General features: G+C 49.6%; 1 protein-coding gene across 1 annotated transcript in view; it reads right to left on the bottom strand.

Moving 5' to 3' along the window:
• Positions 1 to 21,722, bottom strand: part of LOC140421205 (retinal guanylyl cyclase 2-like) — a 122,040-nt gene that overhangs the window by 61,867 nt on the left and 38,451 nt on the right. Inside the window, exons 6-11 of the mRNA XM_072505735.1 lie at positions 21,408 to 21,504; positions 21,092 to 21,235; positions 19,039 to 19,119; positions 15,006 to 15,182; positions 13,796 to 13,952; positions 3,213 to 3,362 (exon numbers count right to left, since the gene is read on the bottom strand). Of these exons, the coding sequence (XP_072361836.1) occupies positions 3,213 to 3,362; positions 13,796 to 13,952; positions 15,006 to 15,182; positions 19,039 to 19,119; positions 21,092 to 21,235; positions 21,408 to 21,504 (806 nt within the window). The remainder of the gene's footprint in view (positions 1 to 3,212; positions 3,363 to 13,795; positions 13,953 to 15,005; positions 15,183 to 19,038; positions 19,120 to 21,091; positions 21,236 to 21,407; positions 21,505 to 21,722) is intronic.

Raw genomic sequence — 21,722 nt, 5'->3', positions numbered from 1 at the left:
GACACTGCCCTTTCAAGTAGAGAGCAACGCATCGGACGTTGCCCTAGCCGCCACCCTCAACCAGGCAGGCAGACCCGTGGCATTCTTCTCCTGCACACTTCATGCCTCAGAAATTCGGCACTCATCCGTCGAAAAAGAGGACCAAACTATTGTTGAGGCTGTGCGGCATTGGAGGCATTACCTGGCTGGCAGGAGATTCACTCTCCTCACTGACCAACGGTCGGTAGCCTTCATGTTCAACAACACACAGCGGGGCAAGATCAAAAACGATAAAATTTTGAGGTGGAGGATCGAGCTCGTCACCTATAATTATGAGATGTTGTATCGCCCCGGCAAACTCAACGAGCCCCCAGACACCCTATCCCGAGGTATATGGGCCAGCACACAAGTAGACCGACTCCGGGCCCTGCACGACAGCCTTTGTCACCCGGAGTCACACGGTTGTACCATTTTGTCAAGGCTCGCATTATGCCCTACTCCATCGAGGAAGTACGGACAATCACCAGGGACTGCCAGGTCTGTGCAGAGTGCAAGCCGCACTTCTACCGGCCGGACCGTGCGTGCCTGGTGAAGGCCTCCCGCCTATTTGAACGCCTCAGCGTGGATTTCAAAGGGCCCCTCCCCTCCACCGACCGAAACACATATATACTCAGTGTGGTTGATGAATACTCCAGATTCCCCTTCGCCATCCCATGCCCCGATATGACGTCTGCCACCGTCATCAAAGCCCAAACTCCAGATTCCCCTTCGCTCTGTTCGGTTTCCCCGCCTACATCCACAGTGACAGGGGATCCTCATTCATGAGCGATGAGCTACGTCAGTCACTGCTCAGCAGGGGTATCGCCTCCAGCAGGATGACCAGCTATAACCCCCGGGGAAACGGGCAGGTAGAGAGGGAGAACGGGATGGTATGGAGGGCCATCCAACTGGCCAGGAACCTCCCAGCCTCTCGCTGGCAGGAGGTCCTCCCTGATGCACACCACTCCATTCGGTCACTACTGTGCACTGCCACTAACACACACCCCATGAACGTCTTTTTGCCTTCCCCAGGAAGTCCACATCCGGGGTGTCACTCCCGACTTGGCTCGCGGCTCCAGGACCAGTTCTGCTCCGTAGACACGTCCGACTCCACAAGGCAGACCCGTTGGTGGAGAGGGTGCAATTGCTCCATGCAAACCCCCAGTATGTCTACGTGGCGTACCCCGACGGCCGCCAGGATACTGTCTCCCTCAGGGACCTGCACCAGCAGGTTCCACCCCCCCCCCGCCCCCCCCTCCGGCCTGGCGCCACCCACCCTTCCCCCGGCGCTCCAAGCATTAACCCCCCCCAGGACCATCCGTCCTTCCCTTGCCCACGCCCGAGGATGAAGAGGATTTTAGCACGCTCCCAGAGTCACCGAACATCGGGCCAGCATCAACATCGCCGCCACCACTACGTCGCTCCCAGCGGAACATCAAGGCACCGGACCGGTTAAACCTCTAACTGGTCCGCCGGACTTCAAAAGACATTTTTTGTTCTGCTCAAATACTGTAAATATAGATTCATTGCTGTATGTAGTTCTCCACCACCCCCGCCGGACTCAATTTTAATAGGGGGTGAATGTGGTAAACCACTGTTGCACCTATATTAGGTGATGTAAGTTAGGACCTGTACTACAGGTTCGCCGGTAGTCCCTGCCTGCTGACTCCGCCCAGTAGGCGGAGTATAATTATGCGTGTCCTTCATTCAGCAGCCATTTCGCCAGCTGCTGTGGGAGGCCACACACCTTAGAGCAATAAACCCTCAGTTGTATCCAACTCTAGTCTTTGTTCAATTGATCGTGCATCATTATTCAAGTGTAAATCTGGACAGAACTGAAAAGTGCCAAATAATTGCAGTTTAAGAGGATTGGAAATAAAGAAAGGTTCTACCTGGTCTAAAAGAGCTCAACTGGATAATTTTGGATTTAGCCCTTTTAAGAAGGAAGAAAGACCTGCCTTTCACGACTCAGAACATGCAAAATCACTTTGTAGCTAATTACCTTTGAAGTGGAGGGAAAGTGGCTGCAAGGTGCAACAAACAGTAATATGATGATGATCTGTTTTGGGGAGATGGTTGAGTAAATGGTATTGACAAGGACAACTCCCCAGCTCTTCATCCAAGTCATGTCAAGGAATCTTTTATACCCATTGAGAGGGCACATATTGGTTTAACATATGAACTACGAATTCGGAGCAGATGAAGGCCACTCGGACCCTCGAGCCTGCTCCGTCATTCAATAAGATCCTGACTGATCTGATTGTAACCTCAACTTCCAATTCCTGCGTACCCCCAATAACCTTTCGACCCTCTTGTGAATCAGGAATCTATCCAGTTCTCCCTCAAACATTTTTTTTTCATAAATTTAGAGTACTCAATTCATTTTTTCCAATTAACGGACAACTTAGCGTGGCCAATCTACCTAGCCTGCACATTTTTGGGTTGTGAGGGCAAAACCCACGCAAACACGGGGAGAATGTGCAAACTCCACACGGACAGTGACCCAGCGCCGGGATCGAACCTGGGACCTCGGCGCCGTGAGGCAGCAGGGCTAATCCAGTGCACCACCGTGCTGCCCCAGTTCGCCCTCAAACATCATGGACTCTGCTTCCACTGCCTTTTGAGGAAGATAGTTCCAGAGACTCACAACCCTCTGAGTGGGGAAACTGCTCCTCATCTCTGTCCTAAATGAGCAACCACTTATTTTTAAACTGTGACCCCCAGTTCCAGATTCTCCAGCAACAGGAAACATCCTCTCCACATCCACACTGTCAGGACTCCTCAGGATCTTGACGGTTTCATTCAAGTCACTTCTTATTCTTCGAAACGCCAGTTCGAAACGCCTCATAAGACAACCCGTTTTTCTCCCAGCTTCACTCTGCTGCTTGCCCTCCTCTACCACATGTCATTCTAAAGGGAGAATGATGGAAGATTCGCTAACCATGGGTTAAGTTGACTCTCACCCCAGCCTCACCAGAGTCGCATACATGTAGTATTTGGGCATCGTCATTGGATAGGTGTTAGGAGGGAGAACTTGGCTGATTTCCCGAGACGTTAGAGCATACTATAGTATGATACTGCCGCCTGTCTGAGACGAGCCCAGGGATTAAGCCAGTTCCTAATTCTGCGCAATGCATTTACCAATTAAGATACTGGGGGAACCTGCACTTTAATGTCACAAAGAAGCTGCTTACCTTCTGCAGGCATATCGAACATGCAATATGGTGGACCTCGTATAACCACCTCTTGCATTATGATTGAGAAACTATAAATATCACCTTTGAAGGTACCATTCATTAAAGGATTAGGCTTCCGCAGTATTTCAGGAGCAGTCCAGAAGAATTCTGAAATTTAAAAAAAGTATCAAAGTATCACATGCAGTATATATTTGCAAATCAAAACCATGGGCTGAGTAAAACATTTGCGGTCAATGTACAGGGATCCACAGCTGGAGATTCCAACTTCCGGGCCCACCGTCAGTGTATTCTCGATAATATACTAATTGCTGCCAATTAGTAGCCAGGCTGGATTACAGGCTGTCATCCCGCCTAATCAATGCTCCATAAAATCCCTACAGTGCAGAAGGAAGCCATTCAGCCCATCGGGTTTGCACCAACCCTCCGAAAGAATGCCCTACCTAGGCCCACTCCCTCGCCGTGTCCCCGTAACCCCACCTAACCTGCACATCTTTGGACTGCGGGAGGAATCCGGAGCACCCGGAGGAAACCCACGCAGACACGGGGAGAATGTAAATTCCACACAGACAGTCACCCGAGGTCGGAATCGAACCCACGTCTCTGGCGCAGTGAAGCAGCAATGCTAACCACTGTGCCACCGTACTAGATGGTGGGATGCCCAGTCTCAGAGACTGCAGGCCGTGAACCGGAACTTTAAAGGGCCCTCTTGCACGGGTCGTTGTAACGGTTCTCTGCGTTGGTCTGTGGCCTCCAGTTAGATGTTATTAGCCACGACTGCAGCAGATACCCTTTGTCACCGTTAACCTGGAGCCAACTCCTCATGGGAGGGAGCACCTCAAAGATGTCGGGCAGTGCCGAGTGCGCCGGGACAAATATGTTATGCACGTTGCCAAGGTACCGGGCGCAGACCGCCTGAACATTCATCGAGTGGAAGCCTATCCCATTGATCAAGGGCACCCCCTCATGCACCAGTGCTCACAGGAGGACATGTCTCTCCCATCTGTCACCCCCTGGACCTGGGGCATACCAGCGATGACGGCGCATCCTGCTGCCCGGGAAACCTATTGGGCTTGTAGTGATCTCAGTATATGTAAATACATGATTAGTTCATGTGCAGTCAGTACAGTCAGATGATCACTAGATGGCAATACTGTAAAGCAGTTTCCTGCTCTTTCTTTGTGTGTATTGCAGCTAGAGGAATGAAGTGACCAGCTCAGAGTGTAATGTATTATATTCATTGTTAATTTAATCTAATCTTAGTTAATTATACTACTAGTCAAAGTATTAAAGTAAAAGAACTCACAAGTATATTAGTTTGTTACTCAATCAATAATTTGCAATCGACTGGAAGACTTCGACTGTTTATCATCAAGTTAAGTACAACTCAACAAGACAAATATATTACATCCCTGTAATATAACATGGTACTGGGTAACAAAAGTTTTAAGAACAACTAGTAGACAGATTAGGAAAGAAAAGAAAAAGTTCCAATACTGACTGTTCGACTGTGGGAGGCTTCGCAGCAAACGGATCCTCGACAACAAATCGATTTAATGGACCACGTCCAAGTTCCATGGCAGCTGAAAACTACCGGTAACTTATTCACAAGACAAATGAGCAGCATATATATTACACCCCTGTAATATAACAGGGCTAACATTAAAGTTAATATAGTCCGTTGCCCGGTAATATAGGGCATCCATGATGCAACTGTGGATGGATGTCTGCAATATCCAGGATAGGTCGCCACTCGGCACCTGGAAGAACCCCGTGACAAAGAATTTCAAGGTGACCGTCACCTTGACGGCCACTGGGAGCGGGTGTTCTCCACTATACCCCCGCGGTTCCAGGTGGTCATCATCTCACACAGATGTCAAACAGTCTCTCTGGTCATCCAAAGTCTTCGCTTGGTCCGGTAAATCCTCGAAGGACAGGCGCTGACGGTATATACGTAGCATGATGTTTCACCTCCTTTGTACCTCCTCCTCGGCCTGTTGGACGGCCAGGTCCCCAGCCTGACTGGCTGGCCCTGCTCCTCTGGGACAGGCTCCTGTTCTACCTGGGTCCTCCCTGTACAGCGCCTGTGCACACAGCATCAATGTGTCCACAAAGGCTGCTGCGGTTCATTGGCATTTTAAAGATGTGGTTCCGAGCCCCCTGAGGAGGGTCTCCCACATCGTACTGGCCTGCTGTGTCCTGCACAACATCACACAACTGAGCGGGGACATGCTGGAGGAGGAGTCTGAATCTGACAGGTAAGTGCCTTGGTCAAATCAAGCAAACTACCAAACAAGATGAAACTCTCCCAGTGCTGCAAGAAGTAGTGATCAAAGGGTGGCCTGAGAGCATCCAGAGTCGGGGCACGATGTGGCCGTTAGATTGCACCTTGTATGTTTTCAAGAAGGAGCTAGATGTAGCTCTTGGGGTTAAAGGGATCAAAGGATATGGGGGGAGAAGTAGGAACATGGGGCGGGATTCTCCGTTGCCCGACGCCGATATCGTAATCAGCGATCGAGCGGAGAATCCCTTTGTAACAACCGAATCGGGGGCGGCGCCTGTTTTTGGATGCCCCGCCCTTCCAAACGGCGTAATCGGGGAGTTGGGGCGGCCTCAGGACATCACCTGAAGCCCCTCCCCTGATACTCTGCCACCAATGGGCTGAGTACCCGACAGTGCAATTCACTTGTACTCTCATTTTCGTTAATCTCGCATGGTGGCAGCAGACTGTGCCCAGTCCCGGGGAGGCACTATCAGGCAGATCGGGTCTACGTGTGGCCGGCGCCATGTTGGACGGTACGACCACTGCAGGGTGTCGCCGTGCGCACGCGCGACCACGGACCATGCCATTCTCCAGCTGTTTTTGCCGCGGCAGCCAAGAGTTTTACCCGGCGCTGCTGCTGGCCTCTCACCGGTGCCGTAATCGGTGAGGGTTCAGCGCCGATTTTGGCATGGTAAACCACCACAGTTCCCACGCCGGCGTCCGCACTTAGCCGCAAAATCGGAGAATCCAGCCCAGGATTTTTGAATTGGCTGATCAACCATGGGTCATAATGAATGGTGGAGGGGACTGGAAGGGCCGAATGGCCTACTCCTGCTCCTATTTTCTAAGTTTCTAAAACATCAGGTACCAGTGTATGTGAAGTATACCTGAATACTTGATCCAATTTCCTCATCAGTAGAAATGAGTATTCAAACATGGAGAGCTATTCCAAACACCCATTATTGTAAAACGCCGTAATAAAGTGAAATGCAGACAAAACAAATTATTACATTCACCCGTCAAGTACTTTATCTGTTTTCGGTGCAAGATTAACAAATAAATAATGCATCCACACATTGGATGCAAACATTTGTTTTGACAACAAGTGCACTGCCTCATTACTTTCCATTACATCACTTTCCTGTTCTGGTTAATGTTTTTGCATAACAAATTATGTCCTCCATGGAAATGACCTTTACAAAGAAAACTATCATTCATTTTATTGAAGTTGGTTTACTGGTTTGTAGTGGTTTGTTCATAGTGTCTGTCTTGAGTTTTGTGAATGTTCGTTCCTATCAAGTTAATAAACACCATCTTTGCCACACTACCTTTGTCGTGAGCATTACTTTAAGTGCGTGTTGTTAATATGATTTGTGTGGTATATTGTAAAAGAGCTGCATATGTATGGGGCTTTTTAAACGACTTTGTAAAGAAAACTTTGTTGAGTATTTTCCATTTGTGCAGAAAGACATTAAACGATGGCATAAATGATCATGAAATGTCTTGCCTCACTTGTGTCATGTTGATGAGAATAACATGTGGTTCCTCTAGCTTCCCACTATCGCACCAGAAATTATTTAATAAGCACCTAAACGTAGAGGAATGGTTCCAGGGATGAGAAACTTCAGTTCGGAGAATAGATTGGGGAGGTTGGGATTGTTCTCCTTGGAGAGAAGAAGGTGAAGAGGAGATTTGATAGAAATGTTCCAAAGCCTGAGAGGACACAGATTTACAATGATTTGCAAAAGAAAAAAAATGCCATGTGAGAAGAAACCTTTTCATACAGCGAGTGGTTTGGGTCTGGAATGCACTGCCTGGAAGTGTGGTGGAAGCAGTTGGGGCATTCAAGAGGGTATTACTTGAATGGTGTGGTAGTAGAGGTATTACGGTACTTGGTAATGCTAGAACACCATTGGTAGAAACTGTATGCTTCCTATTGGTCAAGATGTATGTAGCTCCGCCCTGCTAGGTGGGGTATAAGAGCCCATGCCACCCCAGCAGCCTTCATTCTGTATTATTCTAGCTTACATCTAGCTTATTAAAGCCTGCAGTTGGACTACAACCTGGCTTTAGTGGTCATTGATTGTGCATCAATTTAATAAGCTAGTTTTAAAAAGAATGGAGCTCCGAATTAAGCCGGAGTGTCTGCAACTCAGCCCCCACGCGGCGAACTCAGCGGCAATCTTCAAGCACTGGCTGGCGTGCTTTAAAGGATATCTCGGGACGGCCGAAAACACACCCACGGGAGAACAGAAAATGCAAGTCCTGCACTCAAGGGTGAGCCCGGAGATTTACACCCTCATTGAGGAAGCGGAAGACTTAGAGCTGCTAAAAGGACATTATATTCGCCCGGTAAACCAGGTCTACGCCCGACATCTGCTAGCAATGAGGCGACAAATCCCTGGGGAATCGCTGGAAGAATTCTACCGTGCACTCCTGGTGTTGGGGAGAAACTGCAGCTGCCAGCAAGATCCGGCGAGCGAACACACTGGACTCTTGGTCCGGAACGCTTTCGTGACAGGTATGCGATCCTCCCAAATCCACCAGCGATTGCTAGAAAAAGACACTCTAGGTCACAAGGAGGCACGGGCCCTTGCAGGCTCCCTAGATGTGGCCTCCAGAAACGCCCGCGCTTACGTTCCCGACAGCGCGGAAGCCCCCTGGGCAGCGTGGAACCCCTCCGCAGCCGACCCCGAGACATCCCCCATCCCCCCACAAGCTTGTGCTGCAAGGCGGCCTGGCAACCCCGGGGGGCCCCGCTGCTACTTTTGCGGGCAGGCCAAGCACCCCCACCAGCACTGCCCGGCCATCCACCTGCAAGGGATGCGGTAAAAAGGGCAGTTTTGTGGTCGTATGCCAGGTCCGTGCGGTTGCCGCGGTCTCCGGTGGCGAATGCGGACCGCCACCACAAACCTCTCCACAGTCCCCGTGCGGCCAGCGGGCGCTGCCATCTTCCTACTCCAGGGCCCCGGGCGCCGCCATCTTGTCCCACGGACGCCACGTTAGAGGGATGGACGCTGCCATTTTGTGCATCCCCAGCCATGTGCGACCAATGGGAGCCGCCATCTTGGATGAACCCCCAAAACCCTAGGCAGATGGGTGGCTCTTTCACTTCTTAAGGGTTCCCTTCGGTGTCACCAACGAGGTCTCGGTCTTCCAGCGCGAGATGGACCGAATGGCTGACCGGTACGGTTTACGGGCAACATTCCCGTATCTCGATAATGTCACCATCTGCGGCCACGACCAGTAGGACCACGACACCAACCTCCGAAAATTCCTCCAGACCGCAAAGATCCTTAACCTTACATACAACAAGGATAAATGCGTGTTTAGCACCGACCACCTAGCCATCCTCGGCTACGTAGTGCGAAATGCAGTTATAGGCCCCGACCCTGAGTGCATGCGCCCCCTTATGGAGTTCCCCCTCCCTCACTGCTCCAAGGCCCTGAAGTGCTGCCTAGGGTTTTTCAGTTACTACGCCCAGTGGGTCCCCAACTATGCGGACAAGGCCCGCCCCCTGATCCAATCTGCAGCTTTTCCCCTGTCGATAGAGGCCCGCCAGGCCTTCAGTCGCATCAAAGCAGACATTGCAAAGGCCACGATGCACGCCATTAACGAGTCCCTCCCCTTCCAGGTCGAGAGCGACGCGTCTTGATGTAGCTCTGGCGGCCACCCCCAACCAAGCGGGCAGGCCCGTGGCCTTCTTCTCGCGTACCCTCCATGCTTCCGAAATCCACCACTCCTCAGTCAAAAAGGAGGCCCAGGTCATAGTAGAAGCTGTGCGACATCGGAGGCATTACCTGGCCGGCAGGAGATTCACTCTCCTCACTGACCAACGGTCAGTTGCATTCATGTTCGATAATGCACAGCAGGGCAAGATAAAAAAATGATAAGATCTTGCGGTGGAGGATCGAACTCTCCACCTACAACTACGAGATCTTGTATCGTCTCGGGAAGCTGAACGAGCCTCCTGACGCCCTGTCCCGCGGCACATGTGCCACCGCACAAGTGGACTGCCTCCGAGCCCTCCAGGAGGACCTCTGCCACCCGGGGGTCACTCGCATTTTCCACTTTATCAAGACCCGCAACCTGCCCTACTCCATCGAGGAGATCAGGACAGCCACCAGAGACTGCCAAATCTGCGCGGAGTGCAAACCGCACTTCTACCGGCCAGAGAAAGTGCACCTGATAAAGGCTTCCCATCCCTTTGAACGCCTCAGCATGGACTTCAAAGCCCCCTCCCATCCACCGACCACAACACGTATTTCCTGACCGTGATTGACGAGTACTCCTGGTTCCCATTCACCATCCCCTGCCACCATGACCGCAACCACCGTCATCAAGGCCCTTCATAGCATCTTTGCACTGTTCGGGTTCCCCGCCTACATACACAGTGATAGGGGGTCCTCCTTTATGAGCGACGAACTGCGTCAATTCCTGCTCAGCAAGGGCATCACCTCAAGCAGGACGACCAGTTACAACCCCCGGGGTAACGGACAGGTAGAGAGGGAGAACGGAACGGTCTGGAAGACCGTCCTACTGGCCCTACGGTCCAGGAATCTCCCAGTCTCCCGCTGGCAACAAGTTCTCCCGGATGCCCTCCACTCCATCCGGTCACTGCTTTGTACCACAACCAACCAGACACCTCACGAACGTCTCCTTGTCTTCCCTAGGAAGTCCTCCTCTGGGACCTCGCTCCCGACCAGGCTGGCAGCACCCGGACCCATCCTGCTCCGAAAACACGTGCGGGCGCACAAGTCGGACCCGTTGGTCGAGAGGGTCCATCTTCTCCACGCTAACCCCCAGTACGCCTACGTGGCGTACCCCGACGGCCGACAAGATACGGTCTCCCTACAAGACCTGGCGCCCGACGGAGCCCCACACACACCCCAGCCACCAGTCCCACCCCCCCACCCCCCTCAACCAGGGCACCTTACAGGAGGACCGGTCCTTCCGCCGGCCCCATCTAGGCCCCCCCCACCCACCGATGCACCCCACAGGCGCTCCCTTCCCAGGTCAACCGTTTTCCCCACCAGCGCCGTCTAGGGGTGCCGAAGCTGCCATGGAGATCGAAGCCATGCTCCCGGAGTCACAGACGCCCGAGCCTCCACCGGAGTCACCACCGAAGCCCCGACGATCACAGAAGACGACCAGGGCCCCCGATCGACTGATTGCTTCATTTTAAATTGTAAATTTAAATCATAAATTGTAAATAGTTACTAGACTTGTAAGTAGTTACAAAACGCTGTACGGAGGTATTACGGTACCTCCATAACTAATTTCTACCACGTTGCCATGTTTGTAGTATCAGGCCACCACCCCCGCCGGACTCTTTTTTTAACAGGGAGTGAATGTGGTAGTAGAGGTATTACTGTACCTGGTAATGCTGGAACACCATTGGTAGAAACTGTATGCTTCCTATTGGTCAAGATGTATGGTAGCTCCGCCCTGCTAGGCGGGGTATAAGAGCCCGTGCCGCCCCAGCAGCCTTCATTCTGTGCCTGAGCTGCTGGGGGAAACATCTAGCTTATTAAAGCCTTCAGTTGGACTACAACCTCGCTTTAGTGGTCATTGATCGTGCATCAAATGGGAACAATATGTACAGCTGCGGGGGAAAGGCAGGGGAATGGCACTAAGTTATAATGCTCATTTGGGGAGGCAGTGCAAACACCACGGGCCTACTTCCGCGTCATAACAATTCTGTGATTATGTGAAACTGCGGCACTTTAGTGTTAATCCTCAGGAAGAAAGAAAGGAGCAGTGGGCGCCATTTAACAGGGAAAAAAGAGTCCCGCTTTGGGCGCATTTAGCAGGGTGTTTCTCAGCGCCTGGGGCACTATCAAAGGGGACTCTTTGCTCTTGGTGAGGAATACCCCGCAGAGGCCGCACTTATCTTCATTCCCTGTACTGACGAGCTCAGCCATTTTTAAATGCCACCCGATCTCCCTGATCTCTAGGCCCCCCACCTCGGCTTCCAACCCCCCCCCCCCCCCCCCCATCTGCATGCCCCAACTTACCTGTTAGTGGGTCCTCGAGCCCCTCCCTCACCCAACCTCATAAGGGCCGGGCACCTCTGGGCCCAATCCCTGCCAGTGTCAATCTGGCATTCAGGCAGCTTGGCACCTGGCAGTGCTAAAGTGCCAAGGTGACTCGGTACACTGCTAGGGTGCCTGAGTGGCAGTGCCTTGGTGCCCATGTGGCAGTACCAAGGTGTCAAGATAGCAGTGCCAACATGCCCATATGGCAGCAGGAGCGCCAGGGTACCATCCCACCCAGAGCCTCACAACCCGAGGGCCTTTGATGGTCTAGGAGACCCTACAGGTGCAGTCACACCTGGTTCACGTTTGCGTAGATCAGTGCTAAACGGCACCATAGCGAGGTCTCCTAGGGACGGGCATTTGAACCCGGGCCTTAGGAGAATCTGGCGCAGACATATTTAAGTGAGCCTAACTGCTCACTTAAATATGCAAATCTGGTTCCTGCCCAGTGAAGGCGAGATCCAGATCGCGACATTAGATCCCGCGAGGCGCCCTGAGCGTCGCAAATCTCACGAGAGGCCTCTCCGAGATTTAACCGGCTCGTCGTGTCCCAACTCGGGCTTGACAAGGCTGTTCGATCGGGCCCAATATCTAATCCAAAGCATTTAACATCTAGTTAATTGTCTTTGCAGGGCAGTTCACTGATGTGTTGAAGCAGATCATCAGCAGTTTTATAAGTTTTTGAAATATAAGACCATAAGACCATAAGACATAGGAGCGGAAGTAAGGCCATTCGGCCCATCGAGTCCACTCCACCATTCAATCATGGCTGATTTCAACTCCATTTACCCGCTCTCTCTCCATAGCCCTTAATTCCTCGGGAAATCAAGAATTTATCAACTTCTGTCATATAGATGACTGCATTATGATGCTTTAGTTGCTATTGCGATATAAAGAAAGAATGAATAAAGGGTGAAGAAAGCAACAGATTTGTCAGGAGCAGCAGATAATAATGTACATGTAGGTATTGGCTTGCTTTGAACGCTTCCCGATGTCTAAATAATCTACCAGCTCTGCTTAGATAGAATCTTTTACAAACAGTAGCTGTTTGGATGAGCCACCAGGTTGGAGTTAGGACCCACGCAGCCTTTCTCACTATAATTTATTGCCCTTAATTATGGTGTACACCTACATAGTCATTTCTGAAATCAAATTGTAGAAACTTCCAAACTGTATTTGGGCAACCCAAATATCTGTAAGACAGAAAGGTTTTAAAATAACATTCTATGAGGATTAATAGATGGACAATTAATGCTTTTGTGCAATGTTATTACACACAGGCATGAACCTACTTAGAATAATCTTATGCGCCTGTTGAAATAGTGAAAGAAGGAATCTAATATGATATGCTAAATAATCTTCACAAGGTGTCATTTCTAGGTTCAAAATATTTGAATACATCATAGACAGCACGGTAGCACAGTTGTTAGCACTGTTGCTTCACAGCGCTAGCGTTCCAGGTTCGATTCCCGGCTTGGGTCACTGTCTGTGCCCGGAGTCTGCACGTTCTCCCTATGTCTGTGATGGGTTTCCTCCGGGTGCTCTGATTTCCTCCCACAAGTCCCGAAAGATGTGCTGTTAGGTGAATTGGACATTCTGAATTCTCCCTCTGTGTACCCGAACTGGCGCCGGAATGTGGCGACTCGGGGATTTTCACAGTAACTTCATTGCAATGTTAATGTAAGCCTACTTGTGACGCTAATAAAGATTATTATTATAGACAGAAGAGACAGTGGCGAAGTGGTAATCACACTGGACTAGCAATCCAGATACCCAGGCTAATGTTCCGGGTTCAAAGGTTCAAGGGATCAAATCGCACCACGGTAGCTGATGCAATATGAGTTCAAGCAATAATCTGGAATTGAAAAGCTAGCCTCAGTAATGGTGCCATGAAAACATTGTTGTAAAAACCCACCTGGTTCCCTAATGCTCTTTAGGGAAGGAAATCTGCCATCCTTTTGTGGTCTGGCTTATGTGTGGCTCCAGATCCACAGCAATGTGGTTGACGCTTAGCTGCCCCCTGCAATGGTGTGGCAAGCCACTCAGTTCAAGGACAATTAGGGATGGGCAGCAAATGCTGGCCTTGCCAGTGATGCCCACATCCCATGAAAGAATAAAGAAAAGACGTGACAGTTTAAAAAGCAACAATTGCAGACTGTCCAGGTCCCAGCGCAATAAGCAACGTTGACATGGGTTGCATATAGAATACTTACTGCAATAAATGTACACCAAGGTGAGAAGCAAGGAAATATGTGAGAAGCAATCTGCTTTGCCTTTTTTACCTTCTGCTGAAGGTTCCACCAATGGAATGTTCTGGGCTTTGGCCACATCGATATATCCATAATCTGTCACTTTAAGGACAAAGCGTCCATCTACCACACAATTTCGCGACTTCAAGTTTCCATGTACATAGTCTCGATGATGTAAATACCTCATGCCCTGTGGTAGTAGATGAATGGAAAATTGTCTAACTGCTTGCGCAGGATTTGCTTACCATTTCCAGACTAAATAACACTAAAATCATTCTTACTTGTTATGGTACATGGTCCACAAACTTCTATATTCTATGTAATACCACATTAATCAGCAATGATGGGTGCTCAATGATGGTTGGATGGGAATTGGATGTCACCTAGAGCAATGTGTGAATATGATGGCATATCACCCTTCATATCCAATTAAATAATCAAATACTTAATTTCAATACTAGCTTATTATCTGTAGTTTCTCCCACAAAAGCTATATTTTACTGAGCATCAAAAATAACAACGGGCACAGATATTTTGGGATATTTTATGAATATCCCACAGTGGACACTGAAAATACTGATTCATTCATGTCGTCATTCCATAAATAATTGCCACTTACCACTGGCAGCTTATTTTGCCCATTTGGGCACCATAGCCAAACCCGGCCCTCTCTTTGCAAAATGGCCACACATGTAAGTATTTTCCAGCAGGGATTATTAAACAGGATCGGAAGCAAGAAACTCTGGCTGCTTTCCCTCTTCCCTACTCAGAGAGCAGCAAAGCGATTTGCAACATCTGTACAATTGCTGGGGTTTAAATCAGCTACCTTGTTACAAACCTGGGTGGCAAAGTATAATAAGGTATTCTGGAGCATATTGCTGTACTTTAATTTGGTGTAAAGCACTTTGTAATATCCTGTGGTTGTGACAGATGCCAAAGATAGAAATGCTAGTCTTTCTTTGTTAATCCTTTTGTATTTGTTTATTAAAATACTCTTGACAAAATTAAACAATTTGCACCAAAATGCATGAACGTGCCAGGCAGCCCTAGTATGCTGCATTGACGTACATTCCCTTCCATGCAAAATCTCTTGGTGAATGACCCAATGAAGATTACCCTAGGTTCCCTTGTTGCAATGTAATATTGCCCCCCCCCCACTCCATAGTAAAATTATATTGCATGGTTTAACAGTAACAATCTCCACAATGTTCACAGGACCAGGAGTATCAGAAATATCATCAACCTTGATCAAATCCAGCAGAAGTGATGACTTGAACATCCAGTCCAATTTCACATCTTCATTTCTCAGCAGATCGAGCAGGCTCCCACGGATGCAGAACTCCGTCACGATAGCAAGCATTCCACAGTCATGGAAGAATCCAAGGAAAAGGTTTATGTTTTCATGCCTAAAGTCCTTCATCTAAATCAATGAAAATCTATCAATAGGTGCGACCATAGAAAAGACAGATTTAAATCAATAAGAAATAATGTGAAATAATCTTTATGCTAAGTGTTGACGTACGTCACCTTGTCAAATAAGAAAACTAGGCATCCGACCGTTGCCCTTGCAACAAAAACATTTATCCACCACAATAGAAAAATCTGCATCTTCCCACTCCATTTTTTGTTCTCTATAACTATCCTGGACTGCCCTCCATGTTCCAATGGAGCAAGCTCTTAAACAGTGTAACGGAACTAAGAGTTCACACTAGATTTTTATGAAATGTGTATATAATAAATATCTTCATGGCTAAATCCTAAAGATGTACCACTGGGCAATGACCTTTTAAAACGACCGAAGCCACATGACCTTCAAACAATCGTAGCCAATTTGGTAGGATCAAAGAAATTTGTGTCTCATTTTATCTCTGAAGAGATATCAACAACCCATGTGGGCTGCAGCGATGAATTTCAAATGGAATTGTGCAAATGCTGTTATGTATTATATGTTATGTTGGGGCAGTGTCTCTTTAAGAGGTGACTCTCGTTAGCACTGGTGACATCATCAATCAGGTACACCGACTTTAGGCCAAGGCTTTGTATTTAAGCCTGTGAGAGTGCCCAGCATAAGATAAATAAAAACCCTAACCCCCAACGGAGTCTACTAGTCTGCTAGGACAAAGAGCCCTGCAACTTTTCTTTCAAAATATTAATGGTTGGAACATTAATTGGGATATATGTCCTTTGTCAAAACCAAAGTGGAGAGGTGGGAGTCATGTGATATGGTCCCACTAGCTTGGAGAGCCAATTATACTGGGCTAGATTCCGTGCCATGTTCCATGGCAAATTCAGACTGCAGAGCTGGACACTGAAAATAGACACCCCCCCATCGGCCGCGCGCCCGACCCTGACCGCCCGCCCAAACATTGCCCAGCCGCAGATAAGGTCCCCCCTGCCCTCTGATTGGCCCGCCCCCGACTGAGTCCGCAACCAGCGCGCTAGTATCCCGACCGGCGGGACCACATTAGATCCACGCTGTCGCGACTTTGGCCGGGTGGGGGCCTCGAGCAATGGCCCCAGGTAGGTGCTACGCGGCATGTACGCTGCTTTTAGGGGCCCGCAGAATCGGGGAACTGGCGCCAGTCCCGATTTCGTGTGGCGAAATGGATTCTCTGCCCCGGCATCGGCCGCGATTTCGGCGTCGGGGTGCGGAGAATCCAGCCCACTGTCTTACTATATTACAAATCAGTCTGCCATCTTCCATCTAGCAAGCAGCCACATAGAAAAGGGACGCCTTCCAGGTTTGAATGCCTTGCCTCCACCTACACTGTTTCTAATGGAACATCTAAACTTCTATACAATCTCCTAAAATTATCTCTGTGTGTCTTTCTCATCATGGAAGACATCTCTACTGGAAAAGTGAATTATTCAGCAGTTTTAGCCTGCCAACCTCTGTGAAGGAATACACCATTGGACTCTTTTATTATATAAATGAAAAGAGGCAATGTTGCTCCCTCCCACGTTTGAGTGTATGCAAATTAACTAACCCTCTGAGTTCATCCTTTCTGCTGGGTTTGTAACAGAAATTGGTTCACCCCAAAACCAAGTGGTTGGGAAATAGGCTGACACCTATAACGGCGGGAAGCAAATCAAATGCACCTTTTTTGTACATGGACAGATGTTGAGAGAGGAAATCGTAGCTGTTTCAATTAACTTTCTCCCCACCCCCACCCATAACACCAGCTTTAAAGATTCTCCATCCTGTAAGAAATTTCAGGAGATGAGCAATGGTGACAGAAGCTGACTTGTGATTTGTTTTCTCCTTTCCTATGGGGAAGCAGCTTGGAAGATCTGGACCAAGTTTGGAGAATCTCGTTGAGAGAAACAGTCAGCTCCACTATGACACGTTATGTTGCACAGCTGTTCCAACAAGGCAATGGAGTTTCAACTTCTCACTTCATCTTAAACTATTCATTTAGACATTTTACATTCAGTTCAGATATCATAGCGAGTACGGAAAAGTGTTTGCAAGGTCTATTATTTGGAAACATATATCCATTGCCTTTGCCAAGTAATTTGCACAAGATTCCATCCTCTACCCATGTACATGTTGCCAAACATTTCAATGAAAACAGTGACCTATAGCCAGACTGACTGCAGGAGGATGGAATGGCAATATCACATCTTGTACTATTTGACCATTTGTCGCTCTCTCGTGGTGTACACATGCCACCAGGGGAGATTTGGTAGAGGTGTACAAAGCCATACTTTCGGTTGGCTACAAACGGGAGGCCAGACAGAACTGCACATGTGTGGGTCTCTAAGAGGATCAGAGGTCCCCAGCTGACCTTTTGGCAGGGAGATGCCCTAGCACTGCTTGCCACCTGAGCACCCTGGCACTATTAGGCTGTCACCCTGGCAATGCCACCTGGATGCCAACCTGGTATGCCAAGATGCCCAGGTGGCACTGCCACCTTGCAGGGGAACTTCCAGGGTGCCAGGTTGGCATTGCCAAGGTGCCAAGCTGGCATTTTATGCATCATCGAGCCGGGTTGCCCTCCTTCGGTGTGTGCGTGTGTGTGTGTGTGTGTGTGTGGGGGGGGGGGGGGGGGGGGAGAGAGATCAGGGGGGTCGGGGGTCCCATGTTACATTCAGACTGGGGCGAGGTTGGGGTTTTCTTTTGCTGGCCTCGGAGATTGGGACGCCATCTCGCGACAACAGGGAATTCCGGTGAGCCGAGCTCCCACTGTACAGAACGGGGCAATGTGCGGCCTCGGCTGCGCGTTCCCCATTTAGGATCCTTTTTCAAAGCGAGTCGCGTAGAATAGCCACATGTTTCTCGGCACTGCGAGTGTCGGGAATCATGTGGCTAAAAGCTCGGCAACTTTGTTCCCTTTTGGGAAGATCGCGCCCAATGTCCCAGTCGCTGAGGAGCATCGCCGAGGGCATCGACACCATGATGCAGACATTGGGAAGCCATCAGTACTGGCCAAGCCAGATATTTCAGAAGCCTCTCGAGCTCATTCCAGCTGCCCCTCCTCCCAGGGCCCTATGGGTGCAGTCAGGGGGGGTGGAAGCACTGGCGACCAACCCGGGACCTGCCACCAAGAAGATGTTTTCCAGTTCTCCCAAATCCCCCCTCCTGACACCGGCGCATCTCAAGGGCAGTGGCAGAACAAGGTGGCACGGTGACACTTGTGGCATAGGTAAGTCTGCCATGGCCCACCGGCTCCAGGCCCACCAGAGGACATCCGCCAAGGACACAACGGCACAGGGTATGGAAAGCAGCAGGCTGCCTCTGATGTACATCCTGGGGGGACACGTAGATGCAGCAGTAGACCACGGAAGATCGAGAAGAGTGAGAAGAACTGAGTGGGCACTGTGCGGGGTGGGGGGGGGGGGGTGGTTAGTGGGGCACAATCTACAGTTTGGGGAAATGAAAATGTCAATTGTTCACTATTAATAATGCTACACCTGATACATGTGAAGCCCTTGTCACGTCACTCTTCACAGTGGGCCTGCCTGCACCTCCACCACCTGCTTCCATCCCCAGACCCCATTCTGAGCATGCTGTCAGCAGGAATTTCCCTCTGACAGGCCCACCAATCTGGAGTGATGTTACACAGACCCTTTAGACAGACAGTCAACGGTACATCTGGGATCAGCAATGCAGGAAACTGGCTCCGAAAGCCGAGTGGCCTATTCCAGTTCCTGTGCTCCTTTATTACCCGCAAGTAACTGGTCAGAAAGTGCCATGGGCAGGACCTGAACTCCATACTCATCAACTGACGTGGCTAACCCTTTCAGCGTCTGTATTCTTTTCATTTTGAACCTACCATGTCAAACACAACGCTTGCACCTGGCTTGATATTTCCACACTCTTCAGAAGGAAACTTTTTCAACCAAACCCAGTCGCCCTGTAAAGAAGAATTTGTTTTTTTCATTTAGAATGCGTGATATCCGACTGATGAATGGTCACATTTGGAGCTATTGTTACAAATATAACAATGCAAAATTCCATGGCAGCCAGGAACATGTTAAAGGAGCGCTGCTTTTAAACAAAAATATTTGCAAACACTCATATACTTGGCTGGCCTGGCCTTCGTACTTCTTAACTTCAGGGCCTGGACCCCACTTTATAAATAACGATACGTTGCTCACCTACAACTGCAGCAGACGTCCACGTGTCCACCTAAGTTCCAAGTGATTGACCGTTTACCATGAACACAATTGTAAATGGGGCCGTCTTGTCCACCGTAATGTTGTTTAAACTGTATACTTCAAACCCGTTTTCAGGGTCATTCTCAACACTGTGTACCGTGTGAGTGGGAATGTAACTTTTGTTGCTGCCCTGTAAGCTCTATCTAGCCTTGCATTTCCTCCTCTTATTACAGGCATAACACTTAGCTTACCTGAATTTACATCTCTCCTGGGGGGTGATCTCATAGAATCCATGCAGTGCAGAAGGGGGCCATTCGGCCCATCAAGTCTGCACCGACCCTCTGAAAGAACACTTTACCTAGGCCCACGCCCCTACCCTATCCCCCGTAACCCACTAACCCCACCTAACCTTTTGGACAATAAGGAGCAATTAAACGTGGCCATTCCACCTAACCTGCACATCTTTGGACTGTGGGAGGAAACCGGAGCACCCGGAAGAAACCCACGCAGACACGGGGAGATTGTGCAGACTCCACACAGTCACCCAAGGTTGGAATTGAACCCAGGGAAGAAATTCTCCCAAAACGGCGCGATGTCCGCCGACTGGCGCCCAAAACGGCACCAATCAGACGGGCATCGCGCCGCCCCAAAGGTGCGGAATGCTCCGCATCTTTGGGGGCCGAGCCCCAATATTGAGGGGCTAGGCCGATGCCGGAGGAATTTCCGCCCCGCCAGCTGGTGGAAATGGCCTTTGTTGCCCCGCCAGCTGGCGCGGAAATGACATGTTGGGGCGGCGCATGCGCGGGAGCGTCAGCGGCCGCTGAACATTTCCCGCGCATGCGCAGTGGAGGGAGTCTCTTCCGCCTCCGCCATGGTGGAGACCGTGGCGGAGGCGGAAGGGAAAGAGTGCCCCCACGGCACAGGCCCGCCCGCAGATCGGTGGGCCCCGATCGCGGGCCAAGCCACCGTGGGGCCACCCCCCGGGGTCAGATTGCCCCGCGCCCCCCCCATGACCCCGGAGCCCGCCCACGCCGCCTTGTCCCGCCGTTCAAAAGGTGGTTTAATCCACGCCGGCGGGACAGGCAATTTATCGGCGGGACTTCGGCCCATTCGGGCCGGAGAATCCAGCGGGGGGGCCCGCCAACTGGCGCGGCCTGATTCCCGCCCCCGCCGAATATCCGGTACCGGAGACTTCGGCAACCGGCGGGGGCGGGATTCACGGCAGCCCCCGGCGATTCTCCAACCCGGCGGGGGGTCGGAGAATGACGCCCCAGGTTCCTGGCGATATGAAGCAGCAGTGCTAACCACTCTCCCCCACACCAGTAGTATTCTTCATATGTGGACCACATTCCCTGGATCACTGTGCTGTATTTCGCTCCAAACCTCTGTGCTCGTTGCTTTCTGCTAAGGATAGCAGGTCCTGTCCCCATTTAGCTGTCTGGTTTCAGTAAGCCCTTAAATCAAGTGCCTAACTCTGGGGAAGCTTGAATTAATTACTTCAGTGATGTATCCCGCCTCGCCAGAGTAGAACACAGATGCGCTAGGCATTTATCCGCTGTAAAAATGGCGGCGATTTTTAACTTTAAACACTGCCCCCCCGATCCTTTATCACACATCAGAGGACGTTTAATTGTGATCAGAGTGGTGCAATTCTTTTCACTGTTAAAGCTTAAAATTGTAAATGCTAGAACTAAATAGCTATGTATGTATATAAGATATTAAATTTACCTCATAGACTGCTATATTTGAGTTTTCGTGGGTGGCAGGAGTCAGACTTCTGATTGAGCATGACCACATGGGAGACTTCCCATCCCTGGTCTCAGAAATGCTTTGTCCGCCTTCACTAAATTGACTACCTTCACCGCTGAGTTTCTTCAAGCCAGACATGAAAATGTTAGATTCTGACAGAACGATATTTACATGCATCATTGTGAATAACACTGATTTTACTCACTACTTTTTAAGGTTCAAATTACAAATTCAGATATTATAATATAAATTAGTATAACTGATAATATAATTAGTATTCAACCGAAGTACCAACCTTCCTACTGAGCTGTGGATTTATAAATGTTACATCATTGAGGGTCAGTAGAATCTTATCTGGGCCCTTCAGTAATTTTATTTGGATAATTCTCCGCCTGGGGGTGAGAAATTAGAAATCGCACCATGGGAAAATTACAAGTAAAAGTAAGAAAATCAGCAGCAAATGAATCGCGAATACTTAATGTTTTGTCCGTGACACTCCATTTCACTGTTAGTTTCATTCAATGAGTCAGCCTTGGTGTTGTAGTAAAACTCTCATCCCTCAGTCAGTGGGGTAAGCATTCATATTCCGCTCCAGAGACTTGAGCACATA

Source organism: Scyliorhinus torazame, chromosome 5, assembly GCF_047496885.1.
Source record: "Scyliorhinus torazame isolate Kashiwa2021f chromosome 5, sScyTor2.1, whole genome shotgun sequence".
In the NCBI taxonomy this organism is placed as follows: domain Eukaryota; kingdom Metazoa; phylum Chordata; class Chondrichthyes; order Carcharhiniformes; family Scyliorhinidae; genus Scyliorhinus; species Scyliorhinus torazame.
The sequence above is the reverse complement of the archived record's forward strand: the minus strand, read 5'-3'. Positions and strand labels throughout refer to the sequence as shown.